The sequence below is a fragment of the Scatophagus argus genome, chromosome 1, assembly GCF_020382885.2.
Source record: "Scatophagus argus isolate fScaArg1 chromosome 1, fScaArg1.pri, whole genome shotgun sequence".
Taxonomy (NCBI): domain Eukaryota; kingdom Metazoa; phylum Chordata; class Actinopteri; family Scatophagidae; genus Scatophagus; species Scatophagus argus.
In genome coordinates, this window is record NC_058493.1 from 26,287,085 (window position 1) to 26,312,662 (window position 25,578).

Here is a 25,578-nt window from a genome sequence, read left to right on the forward strand (position 1 = left end):
CGAGGATTACCATCCCAATCCCCTACAGCTCAGAAATGGTCAGAAAATTGAATGGGAATAAGCAGGGATAAAGAACCATATGAGGAATGGGAGGCGAGGGAACGGCGTGATGCCAAGGGTAGCGTTGGCTGTGTTGGAACACATGCAGTCGGTGTAGTGCAGATGGCAGAGATGGATGCCACCCAGAACAGAGTTTGAGAAGTGGGACAGGGAGGGAGGGAGAGGAGAAGCAATACACAACACACACACACACACTCTACACTGTCACTCAGTGAAGTGACTATGATTCAGTACAGGTCTTTCGCTGACCTTTTACCAGAGTGTTCACCCACTGTGACTCCAGCAGTCCTCTGTTAGTGTTCCACAGAAGGCCGAGTCAATCCACCCACCGCTCACAGAGAAGCTCTCCTCACGCTCTCCTCACGCTCTCGGACTTTCAGCACCATGGACAGAGTTTGGCTAACAGTCCTGCTTGTACTTTCCAACACTGTCTTTCACTACACTTTCATTGTCTCTGTCTATGCGGTGAAAAGAGGGTTTTATTGTTATTTTCACCTCTGCCCATCTGTCCGCTTGTTTGCTGGCAGGCCAAATGGTTTCTTTCAACCTTTATTTAAAATGCAGTTCATTTCAATGGCTTATTTGTGTAGCTTAGATCATTGTTTCAGTTGTTTCAACATTGTACTCCCCAGCTCAATTGCACAAACTGTGGCATTGCTATATAGACGGTTGGTCTGTAAACTGTGACAAGCAATTTTCTGTTTTTCTTCCAAATAACCTTGGCTAATCTGGCAGTTTGTTTGATATCCATATTGGTTAACTTATTTTTACTGATGTTCATCCCAGCAGTTAACCTGTGTCATTTTGCTGGGAACGGCGCTCTCTTCTCTGAACAAGTCCCTCATGCTGACATTCACACCGCAGTTGGAAGTTAAAAGCTTTGCTCAAGGGCTCTTCAGCAGTGATAATGAGGGAGGAGAAAGCGCTGCTATTTCACTTTGCCCACTCAGATTTACCCTGCCGGTTGGAAGATCGAAACATTGACCTTCTGGCTAAATTTGGCTTGTATATAGCAGATAAATACCTCTCGACCTGTGGATGAGCTGGTGAGATGCTGGTGGTGATCCAGCTCTAAATAGTAAATGTAATTCTATATGTACTATGTACCTGTGATGTTCAGTTCATCCTTGGTTTAAAATATATCACCACTGTGCACCATGACAGAAACTATTTTTGTAAAACTTGTCATTTAACAAGCTTATTCACATTCTGTGAGTCAGTGAAATTAAGTTAAGTTACTGAGGTCTTCATAATACTAAAAAGTTGCCAGTTCACTCTGTTTGATAGTTTTTTGGCTTTCTATAAACAATGGATATGGTTTTCACTCGACTTGACCTGATTGGATTTTTTTATGTACAAGACAGACTGACTGTCCCAGAATGTCCTCAAGGCAAAAGACATAGGGTTTTATCACTTCTTTAACTACAGATATCCTGTCTTGCGGCACATTTACTGTTGGTGCTGGTATGAATGTCTACAACTTTCTAGTTGATTGCCAAACATATTTTATCTGGGAAAACAAACATGGTACCAACAAAACTTTTGCAAAGGGCAGCTTACAGCAGGTTGCTGGCAGAGGCTTGCACTGCTGTTTTTTTACCTTGTTGTCTTTATCTACCTCACTTACTGCTTGCCTGTCTTTATCCTAACCCTCCCCCCAACCCCCCACCCTGATAACCTCATCTCGACCCCCGACATTCAGGTCTGAGGGGGAGCAGACGCTGTTGCTCATTCGTTCCCTGTCATTACATCCTTGTTTTAACACGGCAGAGGCAGAGTTCCCACAGAGAACCTGATTGATTCGCAGAAGTACAAACACAACCAATTACTCTTTAATGCCACTGAGAGAGCCAATTCAGCTAGCGGTGCTCGCCAAAGCCACAAAAGACAGACGCACTCTGCTGCTCCCATCATCACAAGCTGAATAAGGACAAATGAGGATATCTAAACTGCTCCCAATCAATAAGTCAATTTCGTCTGCATTACGCCTCTCGGCGCACATCACGTTAGCTCCCATCGCCGATGCATTAAGAACAATAATAGTAATGACTTGATAATGAACTGGTCTGTGATGTAGAATGAGTAAAACCTTTTCATCACATTTTAGGTGAGCATTTTCCATGCTTCTCTGGCTCCTGGTGTCGTTATGTGTGACCAGACACAGCAGGGAAAAGTAAGCAGAAGCTGTTAGTTTTAGCGGATTAGCTGGAGCGTAAGGGCAGGTGCTGCGCTGCGGGTGGAGACACATCATGTTTTCCTGAGCTTATCTGAAAACCCAGGACAGCTACGCACACCACACGCAAACACACTTGGACCCACACACACACACACACCTTCAGTTCTACTGTGGAAGCTCTGCAGGCAGGCGCTGCCCTTGATTAGCTCACTTCCAGCCTCTGTGGATATGAAGCCTGCAAGTTTGCACTCACAGGGATCTGTCTGTATTTCTGTCTGTTTGTAGCTGCACACACCTTAAATCTCTCTGTCTGTCTATCTGTCTGTCTGTCTGTGTGTCTGTTGTCCATATGCCAGTCAGTGTCGGTCAGTACTATCCAGAAGCCAAATGCTCAGCTCATCTCAGCTCATCTGCAAGCATATGATAACAGCACCTCTATCGTCCTCGGCAACATGGAGAGAAGATGGCTGAAATCCTCCACAAATGACTTCCTAAATCCTCCCAGGTGTAAGGGATATGGATACAACATTATCAGCCGTGGACATCTAAGCAAGCAGGGATCAGGACTTGAGGACGAATGATATGGGAGGCATTTACGGATTGAGCAACCAAAGCCTCCGGGAGGGAGTTCAGGATAACCAAAAACACAACCAAAACAAAGGGGTATCTCTCCTTTTGCTCTTTCTCCTGGTGATATCAGCCCTCGTTTTCAGTTTCAGTCTTCGGTTGCCGAGGTTTTCAGATTTCCATCTGAGATGTTTGCCACCATCCCGGTATAATGGAGGTGAATGGAATTTGGACCGAGGTTCTCACAAAATGAACAAATGAATGCTCAACCTCCTTATTTTTCACTTGACCAACTTATTACTGAGGAAATTACCTCAGTTAAAAGTGAGGTCTGTACATCAAAAGTGACCATGACTGCAGTCTGGAAATATGTGCTTCTGTTGGACTTGTTTTTCTGTTGAAGTTTTAAGTGCTTTTGAGTATCTCTTGAGTACCCCCAGCGCGTCTTTATCGCATTTTGCAATAAGATGACGTAGCTGCAAGACGCAGCCTCACTGAGTGTCTGTTTCAATTTGTGTTAAAAATGAGGACTTCAAACTATATCCAAGTTTTTGAATTTTGTAATATGTCAAGTAAAATCCGACTTATGATGAACAATATACGCTTTGCTTTTTCCGGAACATTGTTGTCACATTTGCGTGTTTGGTGCTAGTTTTAGAAGTAACATAATTAAGTTATAAGGTTTATAAATAATTTGTGTGTGCATTTTATTGTGACATCTGATTGTGTTGTAAATAGCTGTACAAAAAAAAACACCTGAGGCATTTCCTGCATTTTAAGGTAAATAATTGTAAATAACTTGTTGTTTGCTAATTTTGTACATAATTTTTGAGATTTACAATTTATAGGCAAGGCAAGGTAAACCATTTTAGGTAAGGTAAATCAAAAGTAGTCAAAAACGGATAATAACTCCAGAGGGCTAATGTCTATTCGCCTGTATGGTACCGAAATCTCAGAATCAGTCTTGCTTGTAAGAAATAGGATTGCTGTGTATTTCATTTAGCTTTTTATTGATAAAGTGTATGAACGGAATAACATCAATTCATTTCGGTTCTGTGCCAAACTTTGCTTTTTTTTTTAGCTGCTTTCATTTGTGAAATTGTAATGACTTTTTCCATTCTGTTAAGTTCACCATGATGCATGAAATGGTCTGCATGAGCACTTGATTGCCTCTCGCACCACATACAATCTCTCAGGATATGACAACACGTCAGCCAAGATGTCTGAAGTTTGTTCAAGCACCTCCAGCTGCAGTGACTGTGATGCTATTAGCACCAGTGTCATGGCACATTATCAGAGAGTGGTGAAAGCCAGAGAAACACAGAAAGCACCGAGAAAAAAAGAGCTGGAATCTGCTATGTCAGCAAGAGACCATCAGGGACGTCACAAAGGGCCTCCCCAAAGCCTGTTAGCTATGGGGACACATCAGAGTCAGTGCCTGAACTCAGGAAGTTCAGCTGCACCGGAGCTAAATTAAAGCGAGCTGAATGAACAGAAATAGCCCCATTAGGTTTCATGGGGCGGCCTCACACTGGGCTCTAATCTTATTATCCATTGCGGGAAGAAAACTGTGGTCTATGGGCCAAATGAAACTGCAGAAAAATACAGCTATACCCAATGACTGACAGCAATGTGAAGAGAGGGAGTCATAACACACATTTGATGAAATACATGTTAATTAGGTCCAATTAAACTGCAAACAAAACACACAGCTTGAGACATGGTGAAATAAATCCACCTTTACGTGTAAAACAAGGTTGAGAGTCAGTGTTTGAGTTGCATAGGAGGTTCTGAAGAGTTACAGGGCACAACGGGAGCTAATGCTGCCACTGATGTGAGTCGGGTGACCCATGAGGGTTCTTAACAGCGAGAGAGAATTCTCCCCAACATCCTCCTGAGACCATTTCTATGGAAATAAGCTTCAACTCTGCATATGTGAAAATGCTTGACTCAACGCCGAGCATCTTACTAACTGCTCTGACTTTTCCCTAATGTGCTCACCCATAAACATTTCCAAGGACGCGCTGTGGTGATGGAGCCTTTAATTTGAAACATGGAGGAAAAAGGAAGTGCACGGAGGAGGCATTCGAGAGGCTGTAAAAAAAAAAAAAAAAGCTTCCTGCAGAGTGGGAGATCATTTGAGCATATTGAGGGGGAAAGGTTCACATAAAGCTGAGAACATATGCAGTGAAACAAAGATATGCACTATCTAGGTGCACTTTGGCTCAACATTAGACTCCTGCTGGGATTTCACCCACCAAGATGGTAAAAAGATATACAGCACAGTAACAACCACACATTTGGGAGGACTCAGCTAGGAAACAACAAATTACGTATGCTGTTTGTCCTTAGCTGATGCAACTGTTCTCAGCATCAGCAGAACTGACACTCTCTTTATTTAGAGCTTTATTGAAGGGGCTCAACCCATTGTACCTCTGCAATACAGGACATTTTAGTTAAGTTATGATTAAGAAGCCATAAGCAAAACAACAGCGTTAATTTTTGTGTCCACTGGGGCTGAGGGAAGATGCAGTAGATCTGCTGGGACTCTTAAGAATATCACCGACAGCACAAACAAGAGCTGATGAGGCTAATAAACCTATGATCTGGCCATTGGCACAAACATGAAAAAAGGTGGAGCAGCAACAGGTGGCATGACACACCGAGCTGGAAAGAGAACGCAACCCAGATGAGATGTAGTCAGTGCTTTTTATCAATGCTAATTAGTGATTTAACACTGGCGAGGCAGTGTTCACAGTATTCCTGTCTCACAGGGCTTATCTGATTTTACAGATAACATCTGTGATCTCAAGGTACCGATGGGTCTGTTTCACCACATTCTAATAGATGAGGCAGAGATACCAATAGGGTGGATACAGCAAATACCAGGGTGTGAAAGTGGAGCACAATTTATTTTTTATTGCAACATTATTTCACACACTGTATGTGCACATATACACACAAACATAATACATACAGTATATGTGTGTGTATACATTATTTCAGGTGGTGCCATTGCAACTAAAAGCATTGCCTAACACGCCTGTTGCTGAGGCGGGGTCGGCCGCAGGTCAGCAGTGCAGGACATCCTGTTAGAGCCGTTGAACTGCTGAGCGTTGACAAGACCAACCAATAGAAACCACTGCTTTCTCCCTGCCACAAGGTTGGAGGCATAGCATTGTTCAAAATGTCTTAGTAGATTTCCCTTCACTGGAAGTCAGGGGCCATCATTAGTGTGTGTCTACATTTGTATTTTCACATGTGCATATTCTGCGTATGCAGGCACATTTCTGTTTCCCTGAGGTCAGGCAGATGGCTCTAAATATTAACACATTCACCACATTCTCTTGCTGGGTGTAGAAATCATGCCTGTGTAATACATTCAGCAGCAGGCACACACAATAAGCTGCAGCTTCGCTGACTTATAGCACCAGAAAAGATATTTCATGAGAAATTCCACCCTGTCATCTCACTGCCATCAATCACATCAGCCAAATATCACATTGAGAATAATCAGGTATTTAGAATAAAGAGAGGGAGAGGACAACTATGGCACCGCACAGTGACTGAATGCAGTACAGAAGGCTCAAGCTGGCCTCTGATAAAGTAAATAAACTTACCTTCCATCATTCAGTGGCTCATTAAAACATTTATGAGAATATAATGGTCACATTTAATGACAGCTTAGGGGATACAATCTACTACTTACTGTTTATAAAATTCAAGAAGAGAAATTAATTTGTTATTAGGTTATCAGTGACATCCCATCAGACTGCCGGGCTTTGTTCATAACACAAATGGAGCTGGAAAAAAAAATAAAAAAATAAAAAATATGTGACTACCAATCTGCAGTGTAAGCCAATTTAAGTCGGAGGTGAGTGTGAAGTCATGTCAAATATCATCATACTTTACAGCAGGATTCCAGCTAATCCATTTACAGTAGAAGTTTGAGCTGCCTTTAGGGAGCAACCCCTAAACACAGATTATTCTGCCGGAGCTGACACAGCCAAGGCTTCATGATTTACATAGCTGATCTAACAATCAGCGTTTCCCAGCCCTCACTCATATGGTGTGGGACTGTCATGGATTGGAGTGGAGCTCTGGGTAAACCTCTTTACCATGCAGATCAAACAGAGGCAGACAGACTGGAGGGCTTGTGGCTACCAAGCTCTCAGGGTGTTTAGTGAATTCTGTCGGCTGTGTGGCTCCGACCCAAAGACAACTGCACCGAGCGTCGAGCAAATCCTTCAATCCGCCGACTGCCGCTCCCAAGCCTCTTAATCAAATAAAGCCATTATCTCCATCACAAGCACTCTGGGCCTCCAGCGCCCACAGACTGGGGCTTTCACTCAGCCAAGTCCAGCAATCATCGTACTGGAAGAACCCTGACACTCCTAGCGATGACTCAGATATTACGTTTTTCAGGAAAAGTGCAGCAGACACTTCTGGAAACAATAGGTACTCTGATTTAAAATTGAACAAGTGCTGTGAAAAAGTGGTGCAATGTGGGATGGCACTCATGTACTCAGACCCAGATTCAGTTCCTACTTATGACAGCAGCTTTTCAGGTGCAAGTGAAGTTTGAATCTTAGCCAAAAGATTAACTTAAGCAAAAAATAAATAAACAAATAAAATTAAATATATAAATGAAAAAATGCAAACAAGTTTCACAATAACCTGCCAACCCACTGAACACAAATCCTGTTGAGTTTCCATTTTCTAAAAGCAGGCCATGAGTTTAAGAACTGACTCAGCTCATTTTGGGGGTAACCTGCTTAAAAAAAGCCAATTCATCGCTGTAGACAATAATCGCTACATGTTAGGTGGATGCAAAACACCTTCAATTTTTCCATTAGAGATGCCCCAAATATACACATTTTTAAAGTAAGAAATTGCTGATTTCATACCATTGTTTGACAGTGTCCATGCTCACTTTCTGGGTTTTATTTTCCAGTAACACAGCATAGACCTCAAAGTCCTCAAAGAAGATTACTTTATCTGACACGTTTGTCTAAAGCAACTTACAATAAGTGCATCTAGCTTTCACAGAAACAGGAACTAGAGTTTGATCCTGACCAATCTCATCACAGTAAAGCTCAGAAACGTAATGTAAATTATTATTAACCAAAGGTCGTTAAGTCACAGGTTCAACGGCCCTTCAGTGAATCTGTTCAAGTTTCCTAAAGCAAACTTTACTCTTAACCCTTACCGACCATAAGCACTGGAAAAACGTTCGTATAACAGAGGACTCAACATGTCATTGGTTCACAGATCTTAAAAACAGCCATAATGAAGGCTCAGGTCCCTGTTCACAACCGACCAAAGTGCTCTTGCAGAACAATCCCTGGTTCCTTCACGGCCTGTCGTCATCCTGTCAAACCCTCAGCTGGTTAACATCAGCTCATTACAAATCTCAGGCTGTGGCCCACGGCCTGCATAAACACGCTGCAAAAAGAGAACGATGACTTAAATGCGGACATGCTGCCACCCATACTGCTTTCAACACCTCAAGCTAATGCGTATTATGAGTCAGTCACATTAGCCCCGGCTCAGCCTGAGCTGGGTACAGTCCTACCTTCACAGTAAGTAGAATCCCCATGGATGGACGCATAGCCGCTCTTGCATTCACACTCTGCTTTAGTATTCCGGTTTTTACACTCAGAGTTTTCTCCGCAAATGAGTCCCTCTGCACAGAAGTCATAACCTGAAAGAGAGGGACAAAAGAAGCCTTGATATACTTTGGTCTTAAAATTTGTTCACTCAAGGCAGTGAAAAATTGTGTACAGATGCACACACAGATGCACACAAAAGTGCACACAAAGATAAAAGCAGACAAATACTCAAAAGAGCAACCTTGTTCCTGTCGCCCACAGTACTGACAAGAAGCCAGATGTATATAGTTTATGATGCAGTAAACCTGGTAGAATAATAAAAGTTTGGGCTTTTACAAAAGCATACACACACACAAACAATAGAAAGCAGCGCGTGTGAACGCACACATAAACACAACATTCTGCTCATGTAAGAAGATCTCAGGTGATGTCATCCATCCAGCCTATAACAGGGTTTCCACTCGCCACATTTTAGGGCCTTTTCAAGCAATTTGCAAGGGCAAAATATTTCCATATTGAAGGCAATATTTCAAGTAGATGTTCCAACACATCAGTCCAACCCAGCACAGTCTGATACGAACATTTTATTGGTTTACAACTAGACGGCAGCAGGAAAAAAGCCTCTTCCATCATAATTAAACTTTGCTATGTTAACACTGACCAAAATATGAGAACAAAAAAAGAAAATATGCAATTAAATATTAATGTACTACTAAGGTGCAGATTGGGGCAAATCCTTTCTACACTCAACAAATCAAGTAACCTTTTTTTCCTTGTTATATTTTGATCAGGAACAAAATATTCAGTAATGGCCAGAGACTTTAGCCAATATATTGTTTCAAGTTTCAAGTACTTGTTTCAAATGCTATATTTTAGAAAACATATAGACGTGGACAGAAAAACATAATTTTTGAAGCTTTTTTTTTTTTTTTTTTTTTTTTTACACAAAAAGAAATTTTTTATTTTTTTTAAAGTCTTCCAGTTTGTAAAATTTGGTAACTTTACATATTATGAATCTGGGATTACGAGAAAATGACCACTGGATGTCTTGGGTGGTATCAAAAGTATCATCAGCGAATTTTGAGAACTGACACTCAAACTCAGACTCCAGTGAGCTAAATCTAAGCATTTTAAGGGCCTCTTTATTGCTCAGTAAATCCAAGCACTCTCACGGTCTTGAGGCACGGGTAAGGCTTTTCTTCTACAGAAGTCCACAGAGTAGGAATCAGGATCCCTCTCTGACTTCCCATCTGTGAAAATCACCAGTCGTGTCTATTGGTTCAGCTACTGGGATTAAAACCCTGGTTGCTTGTGGTGGTGGACTGGAACCTCAACCCTGCACTGCCTTTGTACTGCTGTGCCAATCTTTGGTCAAACTTGAACCAAACCAGTCTGAGATGTTGCATGTGGTCAGCAATGTGACATGACAGGTAGATGAAGAAACAGTCAGACCGACAGGGACGTGATGGACCCTGCTCGGTAAGTAGCTGATGTAGCCCATCATGTCCTGTAATGAAAGACAGGCTGGCTTGCACATAAAAGCCCAGAGAGGCAGGGAGCCCGGGGAGCCATTACTGAGAAAAGAGCTGTGTCCGCATTATTCCTCCTCTCACTCCTTCCACCATCTACCACAGGACCCCACAGAACAGTCTGTCCACGCAAAAGGACTGACTTCACAAGGAATTACAAAAACATGTGAGCATGTCAATGAGTGTGCTGATGGTCAGGAGACAGTTTCGCTCCAACCATGAACACCACCGCAAGGAGAAAAACCCACTGCAGTCGTGTGTGTGATTTGCTGGATTTTTTTCACTTGGTCCCGTGCTGTAGAATTTTCTTAGTTTTTTTTTTTAGTATAACAGAAGAGAATGAACTCTGTGACAATTGTGTAATTACCAACATAACAAAGCCAGTGTGGCTCTGAGGACTCGAGTAAATTTCAGAGTGGTGGCAAAGTAGTGAATCACACAGTGCGGAAGGAGACCGGAGAAGGTTTGAAAATAATGACCGGCTCTGAGTTTCAGCAGCCGTGGGTGTGGGTATGTGACAGAGAGAAAGAACGAGGAGCTGTGACTCTAATCGTTAGCTCTACTGTATTAGCTCTCCTCTCGCCTACAGTTCTTTCCTCTCTCTCTTCTTTCCTTTCTTCTCTTTTCACAAGCAAGTCTTCCTCACCTTTTTCTTCCTTTATTCTCATCTTTCCCTCCTGCCCGCCATCCTCAACCACGACTTTTCTCTCACTTTCTAAAGTCTCACTCTTATCCTCCCTTTCTTTTTCATCTTCCTTTTATTGTGTTCTCTGCCTTCCCTTTCTCCTCGTCCTTTCTTTCCTTTTCAACATAGCAGGTCTAAAATGTAATATTTCCTTCTCTACTCTCCTCGCTGTCATCATCCTTACAGTCTTAACCTTTCCTCTCGTGTCTTCCTTTCCTCTTTCCCTTTTCTCTATCTTTCCCTTGCCCTCTCTTTTACCTTCTGTTCATCTTCATCTCCTCTGAATACACAAGGCATGCTGCTTATCTCACCTAAGCGAGAGCGCAATTTCCTTCTCTCAGAACCTGTCCCGGGTTTCTTTCATTATGGCTCTATAGCCGTCAGCCTCCCACTGTTTGTTTATTCAATGTATTTACTGAATTACTGGTGGCTATTTACCCTGTAGTACTGCTCTGCCAAAGCAGCGGGGTACAGGCAAATTGGCATAGCAGGTGCTCCATAGCAGACAGACCAATCTGCTGTGACAGGCATCCCAGCCAAGAAGCATTCATACCAGGTGGACAGGGAGAGAAATGGAGTTATTGCAGCGATGCAACCTGAATCAGCATCCAGCAGGCTGGCTGTGTTTACTTCTCACAGTGGCCGGGGATTGGTGCATGCAAGTCCAAAGAAAGAGTGAATCACGAAACTGAGAAGCGTGCAGTGGAGAGGGAAGACATACCTCTGCAAACATTGCAGCATCTGCCATCCGGTAATATCTGTTCAGTGACGGTGCAGTTGAGCTCTGGACAAGTTTCTGAGACTTTCACCATCAAGCCATTCTGGAAGGACAGGACAGAGGCCAAACATTACATTACTCTGAAAGCTGGCACATTGTTGACTCAAGATAAAGCAGTCAATGATTATCTGTATGTCTTTACGTCATTCAGAAAATGTTTGAAATGTCAAACCTTCATGTTTTACAACCCTACAAATAAAGCCAAATGTAATCTTGTTCTTTTTTGCTTTTGTTTTTGTTAGGTTTCATAATGTTTTCGAAGTTCTCTGACCTTGCACAAGGGCCTGCATGTAGAGCTACATTTTCCAAGTCTGAACCTTATCATTGAGAATCACGGAAGGTGAGAGTGACACTGCTTTTGAAATGAAACCACACTGACACTTAAAAAGATGTTTAAAAAGGGATATTTTAAGATAATTCTGATGGAACGAAGCTGCCATGACAACAGAGAAGGTGGAACGTAAGACTGTTCATGCTGTTCACATTCACAAGGTAAAGAGAAGTCGGTATTGTCTTCCCCTGGGCCTTCAAAACAAACAGCAGCAGCAGCAGCAGCCTGACTGGCATGTCAGAGCTCTGGTGGCCCCTACACTGCCTCTCAAGGTCTGAAGCATCGATTCAAATACCTGAGATTTCTTCTTCATCAATTCTTTCAATGTCAAACTTTTCCAGGAAGAAGATCAACTGTTTCTTCAGGTCATCGTTTAATAGTACAGTCTGTCGGTTTACACTGTGAGCAAAGCACAGTTACACCATTTTCAAGATTCTAGATTAACTGAAAGACATTAATCTGTTCGTCAGTTGAAGGCAGCTGACCCATGACAAGTTAGTTTGTTTTGCTGAATGTTACTGATCCACAGAGGTGACACACCGCTGACCACAGATCTGGTCCACTGATGGTTTGTGGTCTGTGGGTCACAATAACTTGTTTAATTTTGCACATAATCAAGAAATATCCTAGTGTGGCCCCCTGTCTCCCTCCCCATATGTCAATGCATATATTCACTTTCCCACTACAGGGAGGGTAACCCCCACAGGAAACATTCTTCTAAATCTAACAAGCAGAACCCCCATGAACAAACCTCAAATTTTACTTAAACGCACATGCTGAAAAATATAGCTTAGATAAATGGACTGTCATGGAACAAAGCACTGACACTAGGGGCCCCTTTAAGCCTCAAAATACAACATTTCCAGGCCCCTTCTAAAAACAGTTTGTCCACAAATTGGTCATTTACCACCATTCACATCCACGACTAAAGGAAGGCTGTAATTGCTTGAAACAAAGCCTACAAACACTGTAATGATGTTTCAAGGTGTCTGAGGGCTAATTATGAGTCCAGGAATCCACTGTGTGCCTCTTTGGAAGCAATTACATGCATAAGACGCTAATTTTCTCCTTAAAATATTGTCTTTAATGATAAACGACTTCTCACTGAAAAAGGCTCACCTCTGTTCTATGCTGAACTGGAATAATGATTTTAATTAGAATCCACGCAGTGATGACGCTCCAACTCAAATCAGGCCTTTGTGTTGCTGTGTTCATACATTATTCTAATTACCTGGCAATCTCGCTATTAGGGAGAAGAAAAAAGGCAGTTTGAACAGATTGGGGGGAGGGAGGGAAACTAATAAGGCCTGCTGGCTAATTGAATAACACACTGAGCAGTCCACCACACGCAATCATTATACATTTATGCTAAAGGAGAAGCACTGCGTGGTGATCTTGTTTCAGAGTAAAGGCATAATGCTGCATAAAAGAATGTACAACATGAGGATGAGTTTTACCTTGCATTCCCTGCAGCTCCTGGATAAAAAGCGTTGGCCTTCAGAAAAGGTCTGGCCCAGGTACGTACATTTTGCTGTGTGGAGAAAAATGGAACAAATCTGCTTCAGCAACACTGCATTAAGTACGGCAGCTACAAAGTATCAGAAATAGAAGTGTTTTTACTGTATCAAAAAATGCCTTTGAGATTGCCTACAAAAAGGGGAAATAATAAAAAAAATCCAGTCTGAAGTTCTGCATACTTAATTCTGTTAGAAACAAAGTTGTTCTTGGCTAGTGTGCATAAGCAGAGAAGAAGTGTAACAGCACATTAAGAATACAACAGAGGAGACCCTTCTGCAAATTCCTCTGGCGATAGCAGAAATAGAAAATGAAGCATATGATATGAAGTCCTGCTTTTCTCCTCTCAAGGGTGCAGGACTGTGGAGCGCTCAGTCGCAGCTCTGGAGCTCTGCTCCCTCATTCGTCTGTGCCAGACCTCTGATGTTCACAGGGGAGGAAGAAGGAACGAGCAGAGGGATGGCGGGAGGCAGAGGAGGCCTGGAATTATTCAAAGATGAACTATACCTCAGGGATTTAGTGTTTTTGCAGGATAGTGAGATAGACACGGTTGTCCGTGGGTCTGTGAGCAGTTACCAGACCCCTGTGCGCTTTAAACTAGAAATAGTGCTTCCATTTCCTCTCCCATGAAAATCAGGCGACTGTGATCTTTGCTCTCGCAGATCCTTTGCTCTGGTTTCATAGTGCCAGAAGAACATCAGCCACAAACAGCAGCCCTCTTTTTTGTATCTACAGCGCAACTGGTTGTCGTAGGACCTCAAGAGCAGGAAATGCTGTGACATGTGAGCATGTATTCTGTGAGACTGTGAGAAACTAACTGACTACGTATTACATACAGTAAATATATGACAACCAGTCTTTACGATTTCCATAAAGAGAACTTTTGTGATTTTGTGTGAGTAATGACTCTAGAGATGTCCAGAGACCAGAGATGTCGACTTGATAGGACAGAAAGCAGGTTGGAGTGAAAGCAAACACAACAAGGCTCACAAGAGCATTGCACAAACTGGCAAATGAGCTTTCAAGCCATGCCCCTCCTGGTCACTGCTGCTACGACCATAAGCATGGCACATCCACAAACAATCATTAACAATGGCAGATATATCCCTCATAAAACGGTCTTTGATTCCACACGGAGGTAAACAAAAGCAGGTATGCCGACGCTGCTGGTGATCTACAGCCCACTGGAGAGCACCCAACCTGCACGTATTTTCGCGAACGTGACGGACGGTGCAGATTGATTCTTATAATGCGTTGGGTAGGTGCAGGTAATAAAAAACCTTGATCTGCACATCACTGTTAGCTATACACCACCCTCCAAACTGACATAGTACCACTCTGAACACAGCCACATTGTTTTGCTATGTGGAGAAGCTCAAAGTTTGACAGTCGTGCCTCGTCACCAAACTATGGCTGGAAAATGTCCTCTCATTCACTGGCAGCGTAGCTTCCATCCTGCTCCGTTGCTTTTATTGCTTCACCATCCAATTAAAATGGATATCAACAATCAATACTAATGTGAATTCAATCCCCACTCTTTCTGAAGCTGCCTAGACAATGTACAGGCTTGGTATTGGTATTAAGTTCATTGATTGATTGAGCTCACGAATAAGGAGAACATGAGGGACCGATTCAACAGGAGAAAAATGCATCTGAACCCCTTCATCAGTGAAATGATTTGGGAGCAAATTTCTGTATGACTGCTCTTTAATGACTGTCTTCTTTGAAAAACAACAGCATCAGTCATTAATTATGCTGTTCTATCACATATATATCATGCACTGATAAAGCCAAAAGCATTAACAAGAACAATTCATTTTCTGTGGTGAGGTGACATAAGTCTAAGCCTTTTGCTAGTTGGAAAAAAAATATACTGCAAAGTAGTGGTACTGAATAATGGTAGAGTAGACTGAGCAAAATGTAGATTAAGTTTTTATCAATTTATATCATCTTCATTTATTTATATTGCTTGGCAGAAATACAACTGAGGGACCATGCTAACAGTTAATTTGTCCTGAGTGTGTGGAGTGAGGAAGTATTTGTCCAGATGAGCACAGGGGAGTTCCTCAGGTTCGCATGTGAAAATCACTTCTGCTGATGATACTTACGTCTGCATTTCTTGCAGCAAGTCCCATCAACATGGACAGGCAGCAAGTCCTCTGAGCAGTTTGCTGGAGGACAGAAAATCCTACGACACTCCACCACACCATTCTGTAAGAAAATTATTGTTGTTGTGATTATTTTTTCCTGAATCCAACTTTCACTGTGAACACAGCCTTTGCCTGTGGCACTGCCAAAAAATCCACCAGGAACACATGTCTCTTACTTCCTTCCGTGTCTCTGTTCACCTTAGCACTCATGGAATTTTATGTCTTTTTCTGGAAAAAGACACCTCCTGCACCCCAACAGTTATACAGTATGTAGTGTGATGTAAGCTTTCGTCAGTGCAGCTCAGAGTAAAGCCCAAACCTGAATGGCTAACACTCCATGCAAACCAGCCCCAAAAGGTTCAGAAACCTTTGGGAAAGCAATCTGAAACTGAAAGCTGTCATACATGAAAAAAAGAAATTAGAATATTATATAATCAGATAACAGATTCATCATGGAGAGCTGGATGGCAGATATATTGAACCCGAGAGGCCCGAAGGACTGCCTTCATTTTTGAGGCTTATATCTCTCTCTGCGAGCGCCTCTTCATTTCATGAGTCATCGGAAAAGGTTCCCCCGGGATGCAGCGGTTATCAGTTAATGGCATGTCCGCAGGAGGAAATCAGACCAACTTAACTCCACCCTGTGCTTGATGTGCAATGATGCAGCAACTTCAATTCCCCAGGGCCCAGAATGGCCTGATTCAACAAATTTTAAAGTCTGGATCCTATGTATGAGCGCAGTCAGGGAGGCTTATTAGGGGAGCGCTTATTAAGAGGGTGGGCAGGAGGCAGAGGGAGACGACGCAGGGACTGGGAAAATGGAGCCACAGATATACTGTACATAGTAATATATCGGTGTTTCAGAGATTATTTTGTTATAAATGTTGTCATTTCCCTGTAAGATGCAACTTCCTGTTGCCACTACCATTTTTCATTTATTTAATACCGTATGAGCACTCTGAATTTCTGTTGTTGGTGAGATGATTTCAACCTGCTTAGATGCAAATCAACTTGTTCCTTCAAGACTTTTTTCCAAATGTGTTGTTGGTTAGAATATTTGACTCCATGAAAAATTCAGAGAGAGCTAAAACAAGCTGATACAGAATCTGACACTGTTTGGGTACCTCAGTGTCCTTGGACCTTGCAGATCATCAGCTGCAAGGCCCTTAGTTCATGTCTCTCAAGCCTCTCATTTCCTGTCATCTCTTTGCTGTCACTATAAAGACATGAATGTCAAAAAGTACTACAGAAAAAGAAAAGGATGATTTGCAAAAATCTTAAAGCTACAAGGGAAAAGAGACTTAAGTGGACAGAATTCTTAAAATAAGGTGACTGTTTGAAACAGTTTGGAATTATATTCTTGTGGTGGTAGATTTCTTTTACTTACTTAAAGAAAGTAATACTTTCTTGGCTGTTAAGTAGATTAAAGCATACAATCTGAAAGATTTTTTTTACAGCTGAAAGCTGGTTCCTCATTGACTGTGAGGAAGAGGGTGACACTCACCTTACATGCACAGTTCCTGCAGTTCTCAGGCTCCACCCACAACTCCTTATCCCGGTAGATCAGGCCATTGGCACTGCAAGTCCTCTCACAGTGACAGCCTTCCAGCTGGGTCAGTCGGGATTCAGCGTAGTTCAACTGAGGATGAGCACAGAATCACCAGAGTCAAAAGACTAAACGAAAAGTCTGAGTGTGCATGCAAGGCGCCTCCCTCACCCAGCCCTCCTGCCCTCTGGCATGCCCATTCAGTGTTCACAGAGAGCTGCTCTGCTGGGAGCCACTCATTAGAAGGGCACACAGAATAATAAGTGATCATCATTCAGCTCATGCTCCAGACCTCAGGCTATAATCTACTGAGAAATGACAGACACGACTGACAGTCCCGATCCTGTCTCACCCCTCTTTTACTCCACTGATCAGCCCTTTCAGCTTATTTCATGCTCAACACTCGACACGGTTGTCTCTCGAAAGAAATTTTGCATGTCTGACTGGCAAAAGTTTCACAACGCAGTGTGACACAGAGAGGGGCGCAGAATGTGGGATGCACCAACCAGGACTGGAATCAGAATCGGAATTTAACAATCCTGTCTCATACCCTGTCTTAGTCCTGAGTTTTAGTTTAGTCTTCTCCCTGTTAAATGTTGAAAGAGGTACAGAAGGAAAGGTCAGAATGGTTGTGTTTTACTGTACACTTCCTGTCTTTGTCCTTTTCCTGCTAACTGTCATGCGTTCAGTCAAATCTGAGTTTAAATTAATGTGTAATGTTTTGATACCATTTAAAGAACGCTGTCTGTAGTACCAACTCGCAGTCAGGTACAGGAAGAACTCATTTTGATTTTTATGAAAACTCATCTGTTATCCTGTTGATCCAACAGCAACAGATAATCTGTTAATGCTGTGAGTGACAACTGTCACTCAATGCGATTGGATAGTTTAAGCTTAAGTAGGAGCTGCCTGGTTATACTATATATATAAAAGAATTCACATATATGTAAAACTGCAGCCCTGTCTGACCCACATCTAAAAAAATCAAGCTACAGCTTGAAAGGTGAGAAGGTGGTGAAATTCAAAAAGATGCAATTGATGTGACCAGAATAGGTCAACTCAGAAACTGTAGGTCCACTTAAGACGCTCAAGGTTTCTCTGCCTCCACCCTCTCTGCTCCTCGGAGACCTGCCCAGGCCACAGTGTCAGAGAGACAGGACTTACTGCGAAATGATAGAGGCTTCTCAGTGAAAAAGAAAAATGCTGGATGTCACCAAGGCTTTTTGCTTCATTTAATGGAATCCCGGCTGGCTGCAGGAGAGCTCTGTGAGCTGTGAGCGATGGAGATGTGTCCTGTCAAAGTCCTAAACAAAACGTCTGAAATGCAGTTTCAAAGGCTGGGAGGCTGCCTTGAGGTACCACAGAGGAATACCTTTCCTGTACAACGTGAGCATCAAATGGCACAGTGATACCACACAAAGGAGTCAGAGGCTAATATGCATGTATCTCCTATGGCTGATAAATGAAGCCGAGAGACATGAGAGAAATACCAAGCAGCTGAAGGCCAAAGTCCAAATGAAGGAGCGTAATTAGGCGAAAGGTGCACTCATTACCTTTAATCCGTTTTGTCTGCCTGCCTGTCACACATGTACGAGGGAATTTCCATGAACAGACCAATCAGTCTTGAGCCAACAAGCAGTTAATTAGATTTTGTTTGCAGTCCAGATCTGGGATGTCTGCCATCAAGTAATTATCATATTTTAGCTGTAACAATGAAACAAACACACACTGAGACTCCACAGCCTGATGGTAAGTTTGAAGGCTTAACAGATAAAATGGAAGTGATGATAATGAAGTGCTTGGGATTACAGCATGTAGGGAAATCCTTATGTTTGAGCCTCCCAAATGCCATGAAGGAAAGTTAGGAATCAGTATTATTATTATTACCAAAAAAATCACAAATGACTCCCTCCAGACATTACAATTCACTGAAGAAACATGAAAAGATGATGACTGGCGACTTAACTGTGCATCTTGAGCCTGACTACACACTGCCAAACAAATGTTGTCAGTGAATTAAAGTTAAATTGTGGTACTTTTTAACTTGTGTCTTAAGTGGGAGTTATGCCTTCTGTAAGTCCCAGCGTGGATATCTGTGGTGTAGGTTTTAATTTACAGTTCAGCATTGGATTTTCACCTTGTGCTGTGAAAGAAAACTGATGTTTCCGATATGATAAACAGAGATTCGTCATCTCCACCTCCAAATAATCAGGCTGTAAAGTGCTGGAGCAAAGAAAATGTTTCAGCATGGATTCTGCTGACCTGATTCTACTTCCATCACTGGTTCTGGCACCGTCATGTTGTGAGAGACACAAAAGACACTTTAAAATCTCACTGAAGCAGCCACAGCTTCCAAACTGAGACCTATCTGTAGAAAATCTTATTGAATCGCATTTCAAACCAGTTCAAAATTATGTTTGGACCTGATTTGCAAAAACTGCATTTCATATGTTTCATCTGTAGAAGGAGACCCACTGCTTTAAATATAAAACTCTCATTCTAAGGTAATGAAAACACAACTATTGCCATTTTTAGGTGATTAAACTCTAATCAACACATAATTTTAAATATTATACTCCATTTCTCTCCATTTCTGTCAATAGATCCCCCAAAGTCCAACACACTGGTCCTTTAAACTATCCAAATATACATTTGTGTTGAAGTCAAACACAAATGAGCAGAGGAATCAGTCCCTTCCAAGGATGAGCTATTGTATGTACACTGGAAGCTACTTCAGGGGCAGCTTGCCAGAATCAAACTAGCTATCCTGCGGTAATAACAAACATTTATACAGCTGACACGTGGACCTCGAATCCTCTGTGATTACTAAAAACACTGGATAGACTCAAAGCTGCTTTCATGGCTTCCACACAAGAGAATCCACAGTGGCAGCACTGGACGAGAATATTTTAACAAGCTGTGCATCATGTGTTCACATAGCTGTCCTCAGCACAGTGCACATCCTTTGGTTGCTTAAAGCCTGCTCTGTGGTGAAAAAACTACTCAAAAGCTGATGTCGGGTGTTGGTATTACAGTTTTAAAGGGTCAGTTTGCCCATAATAGACACTTTGGGTTTAAACTTCAGAGTTCTGACATACTGTGTCTGCCTCTGACCTTGTCATCATACTGTTTGTATCTGGACTATTTATTGTACACAGAACAGAACAGAAAAACAACAACACCAATTCAAAAGGAGATGCTGCTTTGATTTTGAAGATGTGTTTTTATTTTATTATTTATTTCTTCACTTATGACGCACCGCAGTCAAATTTTCTACACTGTCACATCTATTATTGGCAGAAACCTGAGCAACCTTAACAATTTGACAGATTGAAAACCTGATACTAATGTTGTAGCTTCAGAAAATAAGCGATATTGTGCTACTTCTTCAGTATGACGTGTTCAGGCATAAACTCATTCCTGTGCTCAATCTCACTAACACACAGGTAGAATACATGCAGATGCTGCCATGCTAATCGACGGCTCATCGTATCGTCATCTCACCTCGCCTTGACATCCCACACTGCAAACCAAGCAATTATTCACTTCATGCTGAATCCTTCTGTTCTCTACAGAGGCCATTTAGCGTCGGATTCGGCTGCATCCCCGCCTGCCGCAGCTCGTATGAGCGGCGATGTCAGGTGACATTAGGTCGAGGTGTGCTCAAGTGAGAGAGGAGGCTTTGACACAGCAGCAGGGTGATGTTCCTCATTTCACCCTAATTCACACTGAAAATTATTCTATAGCTCGACCACCCGCTGAGATGTCCTTGCTTCTCTCACTCCCACCTGATAGCACTCACTCATGCACACAGAAGCACACACTCCGTCTCAGACACACACACACGTAGAATCAATCATGCATGCTCACACACATACTTATGCAGATTTTTAGTCTGATAAATGGTTTGGGCTCCCCAGGATGACGCCAGGGCAGAGTGCACACCACGTTTTTACTTCCTAACTGCTATTTCCTGACACCTCTCTGACCTCTGAATGCTCCATGTGTGGGCCTAAATAACCTCATCTCTGGTGTTTATATCAACAGTTGCAGGAAAATAAACACCATAAATTTTAACCAAGATGTACACAGCAGTTAGGTTGTTTATTTAACCCCCACCTGCATGTGCTGATAAAGACGTGGCTGCTACTGAAGACTGGTCGGTACAATTTATACTGTGACACACTGTTCCAAATACCCTGATGTCAAAAGTGAAGGTCTGTATTTTGGCACGATGCTCATGAATGTCTCACTGAGATAAATTTGTTTGTATAGCATCTAGGGACAGGTGGCCAAAGTTCATGGTCAGACCGTGATAAATCAGGAAAAACATATGAGAAGTGCGGAAAACTGAGAGAGGAAACAACATGTGCTTATGTTTTCCTCCATCACAAAGACCAGACTACATTTAAATGATGCCTGCAGTTAGCATAGCACTTTGGTGATTCTAATAATATTACATAAGCTCACAATATGTAAAATCTTTGATGCCTCCTTACTTCAACTAATATGAAAGCACAAAATCCCCAAATTTGAGGTGTTGGTTTTCAACTAACAGCAAATCTTTCCTCTTCTTCGACCGAAGAATTCGCAACTCAGGATCTTTCCAGTTACAGTTGCACAGCAGGTAAATATGTGGAATAGGACTGTGTAATAAGGTCAAAAGCTCCACAACAAGCGACCTTGAGTTGATGCTTTTTTGTCCAAGCTTTCTTAACTACTCGTATTCAATGTAATTTACTCTTTCAAGGTATGCATTACTATTATAACACCACTGTACATTTAAGTCAAAACTGTTCCATTGTTTCATTACTCTATTCTTGAGCAAATGCAAACTGCACAAAACCAAATAATGAAAAAAAAACAACATGGGACCTTCTGGAACAATTATTGGGTTGTCTGTTTGCATTTCCCTCTTACATGGAAATTAACATCTTTTGTGTTTCTCTGAGTCTTCTCAAACCACTTTAATCCACGCTCACAATAATAGCTGACAGAATAATCATATTTTCCAAAGACAGATTAAGGTGCATGTTCATTTTGTTTTCGTTTCCCAGCAATAAAACTGGGCACTGTCTTGTTGAAATTAAACAAAAATGAGATATTGACTTCAGAAGAGAAAGAACAATAAGCCTCAGTGAAGGCAGAAACAAAATCAAAGGATGCTCCCGTCTCCGACTGCAGTTCAGAAGGAAGTTATTTATTCTTTTTCATTTATGGATTTATTTGTCAGGCTACAACTCTGAAAGGTATTGGTGGATCTTTTCACTACTTACTTAGAGTCTTTCATTGATGTGGCCACAATATTTTGAATAATCAGTGTTTATTTTTTTCACAGTGACATCTTCTAAACTAATAAATCTGGTTTTGCAGTTTCTCGTAAGCTCTGTGAGTTGGTGGTGGTAGGTTTTAAATTAGAGGCTGTTCCTTGTCCTCACCTTCAGGGTCATCTTGGCCAGCAGCTCCTGAAGGTCCATGATGCCTTGCACCAGGCTCAGGAAATCGCTGCAGGTTGGACAGGCTCAACGCAGGAAAAGAAAGCACCATAACAGAGAAGAAAAGAAGAAGAGCAGCAAGAGGGAAACATTTAGATAAGGGATAAAGAGGAACAACAAAAAAAGTAAATTAGCCTAATTATTTCAACTTGGCATGTGGCAGCCAACAACAAACAAACAAAAGGGAAGCCTCACACATCTGTGTGCTCTTTGTCTTGCGCTTGTGGCTGGTGTTAGTATCAATAAAAAAGCCACAAGGTGTGATTACATGCCTTATTGATCAGTGGCAGAGACGATGGCACGGCGGTGGCCACGTATCTTAATCTGTTTGACAGCAAACAGATGGAGAAACGAGGCGGGGAGAGAGGAGGCTGCACTGACTCTGAATTACAGCGAAATGAAGATTACTGGAGTGGAGGATGAAAAAACAATCGAGGGAGACTTTGTTTGTGACTAGCAGGGAGAGGTCACCACCAGCTGATGCATAGCTCATTACAGCACAACTTTATACTGGCACAAAGTAGTGGCGTCTCTGTTTTCTTTTTTGAAATTGTTTTTACTCTCTGAGTGACTTTGGGTCACTATATATGACTGTGTGATCATGATACTTACTGCGGTTAAGATTAGGACACTGTGTGATGTAGCCGTTGGGAGCAAAAATCAACTTCACGTCCTGGATGATACCCTGGAAACACACAAGGGAACACAGAAAGAGCTAATGATGCACATGGATTGGCAGCTGTCATTCTACTAATGAACAGTTAAAAAAAGAACCTGTGGCTGCAGATTCGGGGTGTTCTGTTTCAGTCAAGGCTTGGCCAGGACAGCAATCAACTATTTTTCCCTATAGTTTTGAAAGTGCTTTTACACTATATAGACTAAAGTATCCAGGCACAGTTCTTCAAGGGGCTGTTTATCAGGGGTTGGGCTCAGCCCCTTATTTTTCCAGTGAAGGGGAATCTTAATGCTTCAGCATACCAAGACATTTTGGACAATGCTATGCTTCCAACTTTGTGGCAACAGTTTGTTGAAGGCCCTTTTCTATTCCAGCATGACTGTGTCCCAGTGCACAAAGCAAAGCTCCATAACACATAACACACTGAGCCCTGACCTCAACCCCATCCAACACCTTTGGGATGAACTGGAACGGAGATTGTGAGCCAGGCCTTTTGGTCCAACATCAGTGTGTGACCTCACAAATGCTCTACTGCATGAATGGGCACAAATTCCCACAGAAACACTCCAACATGTTGTGGAAAGCCTTCACAGAAGAGTGGAAGCTGTTAGAGCTGCAAAGCTGTCTGTGTGTTTAGAACACAAGGACATTAATGTTCCCATTGGTGTGATGGTCCAGTGTCTCAACAGTCTTATCTGTATAGTGTATTTTAGAAACGGTTAAAAGACATAAAAACATTGTGTAAAAAATAAGCCTATGACCAATACCATGCATACAGCATTCCTAAATGTACTGAAGACAAAAGTAAGCAGCGTGTTTTACACACTGTCTGTCAATCACTCTAAATGACAGGGTATCTCCAGAGGTGATAAATAGAAGGTTTCACGATGACCACAGAGAAGAATCTCAGTATAAAGGCACCATTTCTAATGGAGAACCAGACTTATCAAATACGGGTTGCCCACACATGCACACATTTAATATAATTTCATAATTTCTTCAAAGTGGCTACTGAAAACATGCTGGAAGGGGATCAGAATTCACCACCTCAAGCACAGTTTGTACCAACTCGTCTCTGCTTTATGTGTATGTGAAATCCATTTACAGTTATTTGGCTAGCCTGGATGCAAGCAACACCTGCCTCCATTTCACACAGAGACACAGACAGAGGGAACCTTGAGGCAAACAGGCTTGCAGCTCAGATTGAGAGGAAACACTCTCTCTCACACACACACACACACACACCACACACAGTGTGAGCAGTGGATCGTCACTGTCACACAGAATGAAAATCAAGGTGTAGATCACAGATGTCTGTCCCGGTGGTGTAATATAAGGGTCCTGACCACACATCACTGTCAATGATCAGAAGGTAATTTGAACTGAAGTCATAAAATCTCTCTCTCTCTCTCACAAGCTCCCTCTCATTCTCTCACATGGACACACACACAATTATTTCTATTCCTTTGTCTCTGCTACAGCTCACTGGATTTGGTTTAAAAGTGCTGACTTTCAGCATTAAAACTGCACTAATCAATATTTTATAACAATGAATTCAAGGATTACATAATATGAAAACTGGTTGCTGAAAGTGATACAGACACAGACAACTACAACCGACTTTGCAGCTGTACAGAAATTTTTTAAAGTCTCTTTCAGCTCATAGTTTTGGCTTTTACTTTCATCAGATGGCAGCTACATTTCTGCCCTGACAAATCCAGTCGATGCTAATTTTCCATACCAAATGGCAGACAGACAAACCTTGTGATTATGTGAATAAGATTAAAGTTAAAAAGTCTCATGTATTTCTCGGGAGTTGGTGGAGACCAAATGAGAGCTAACAGAGTCTGATCACTGGACTTCGTGAAGTGGGGAAAAAACACCACTTCAAATGACTGACCATGTTGCTGCTTGTCTCCTAGATTTATTGTTTTTGACACAAAACAAACACAAGGCAGAGCAGCATTTCTTTCACATGTTCAGAAATCCAGTCTGAATTCTCTCCAAACCTCAAAATGCTCACTAATTTGATTTACCACCTTTGTCAATATGACTGACTGATTTTTGACCAATTTTTCCCTTTGCGCACAAATTAAACAACTAACATACCGCTTTAATGAGTACGCAAAGACTCGGCCTGTTTTGAGACCTGTAATTCATTTCTTAAGCATATTTCTGAATGGTTGCTTATGGTTTTGACATTCAGGTCATTGATATGCAAGACGTACTTTACTTTTGTTATCTGTTTTAAATTTGCTGTGTTTCCTCTTGGGGGAAATGCAGCAGTATCACCAGCCCAGTTACCAGAATAAAATGCTGGCATCGTTCTTGCGAACACACGTACCATCGCTGCCAAGCCTGAGACCCCTGGTTGCTTCCCATTTCAACTAACAAAACAGGTCGTTTTTACAACATTTTTGCAGCCACACTTTTGGCAACAACAACAACAACAAAAAAA

General features: G+C 42.0%; 1 protein-coding gene across 1 annotated transcript in view; it reads right to left on the minus strand.

Annotated features, from left to right (window-relative positions):
* LOC124062298 (protein kinase C-binding protein NELL1-like) overlaps positions 1-25,578 on the minus strand; it is a 208,585-nt gene that overhangs the window by 110,134 nt on the left and 72,873 nt on the right. Inside the window, exons 7-13 of the mRNA XM_046394963.1 lie at positions 23,057-23,129; positions 22,388-22,470; positions 16,908-17,042; positions 15,362-15,464; positions 13,196-13,269; positions 11,351-11,450; positions 8,379-8,507 (exon numbers count right to left, since the gene is read on the minus strand). Coding sequence (XP_046250919.1) covers positions 8,379-8,507; positions 11,351-11,450; positions 13,196-13,269; positions 15,362-15,464; positions 16,908-17,042; positions 22,388-22,470; positions 23,057-23,129 — 697 coding nt within the window. The remainder of the gene's footprint in view (positions 1-8,378; positions 8,508-11,350; positions 11,451-13,195; positions 13,270-15,361; positions 15,465-16,907; positions 17,043-22,387; positions 22,471-23,056; positions 23,130-25,578) is intronic.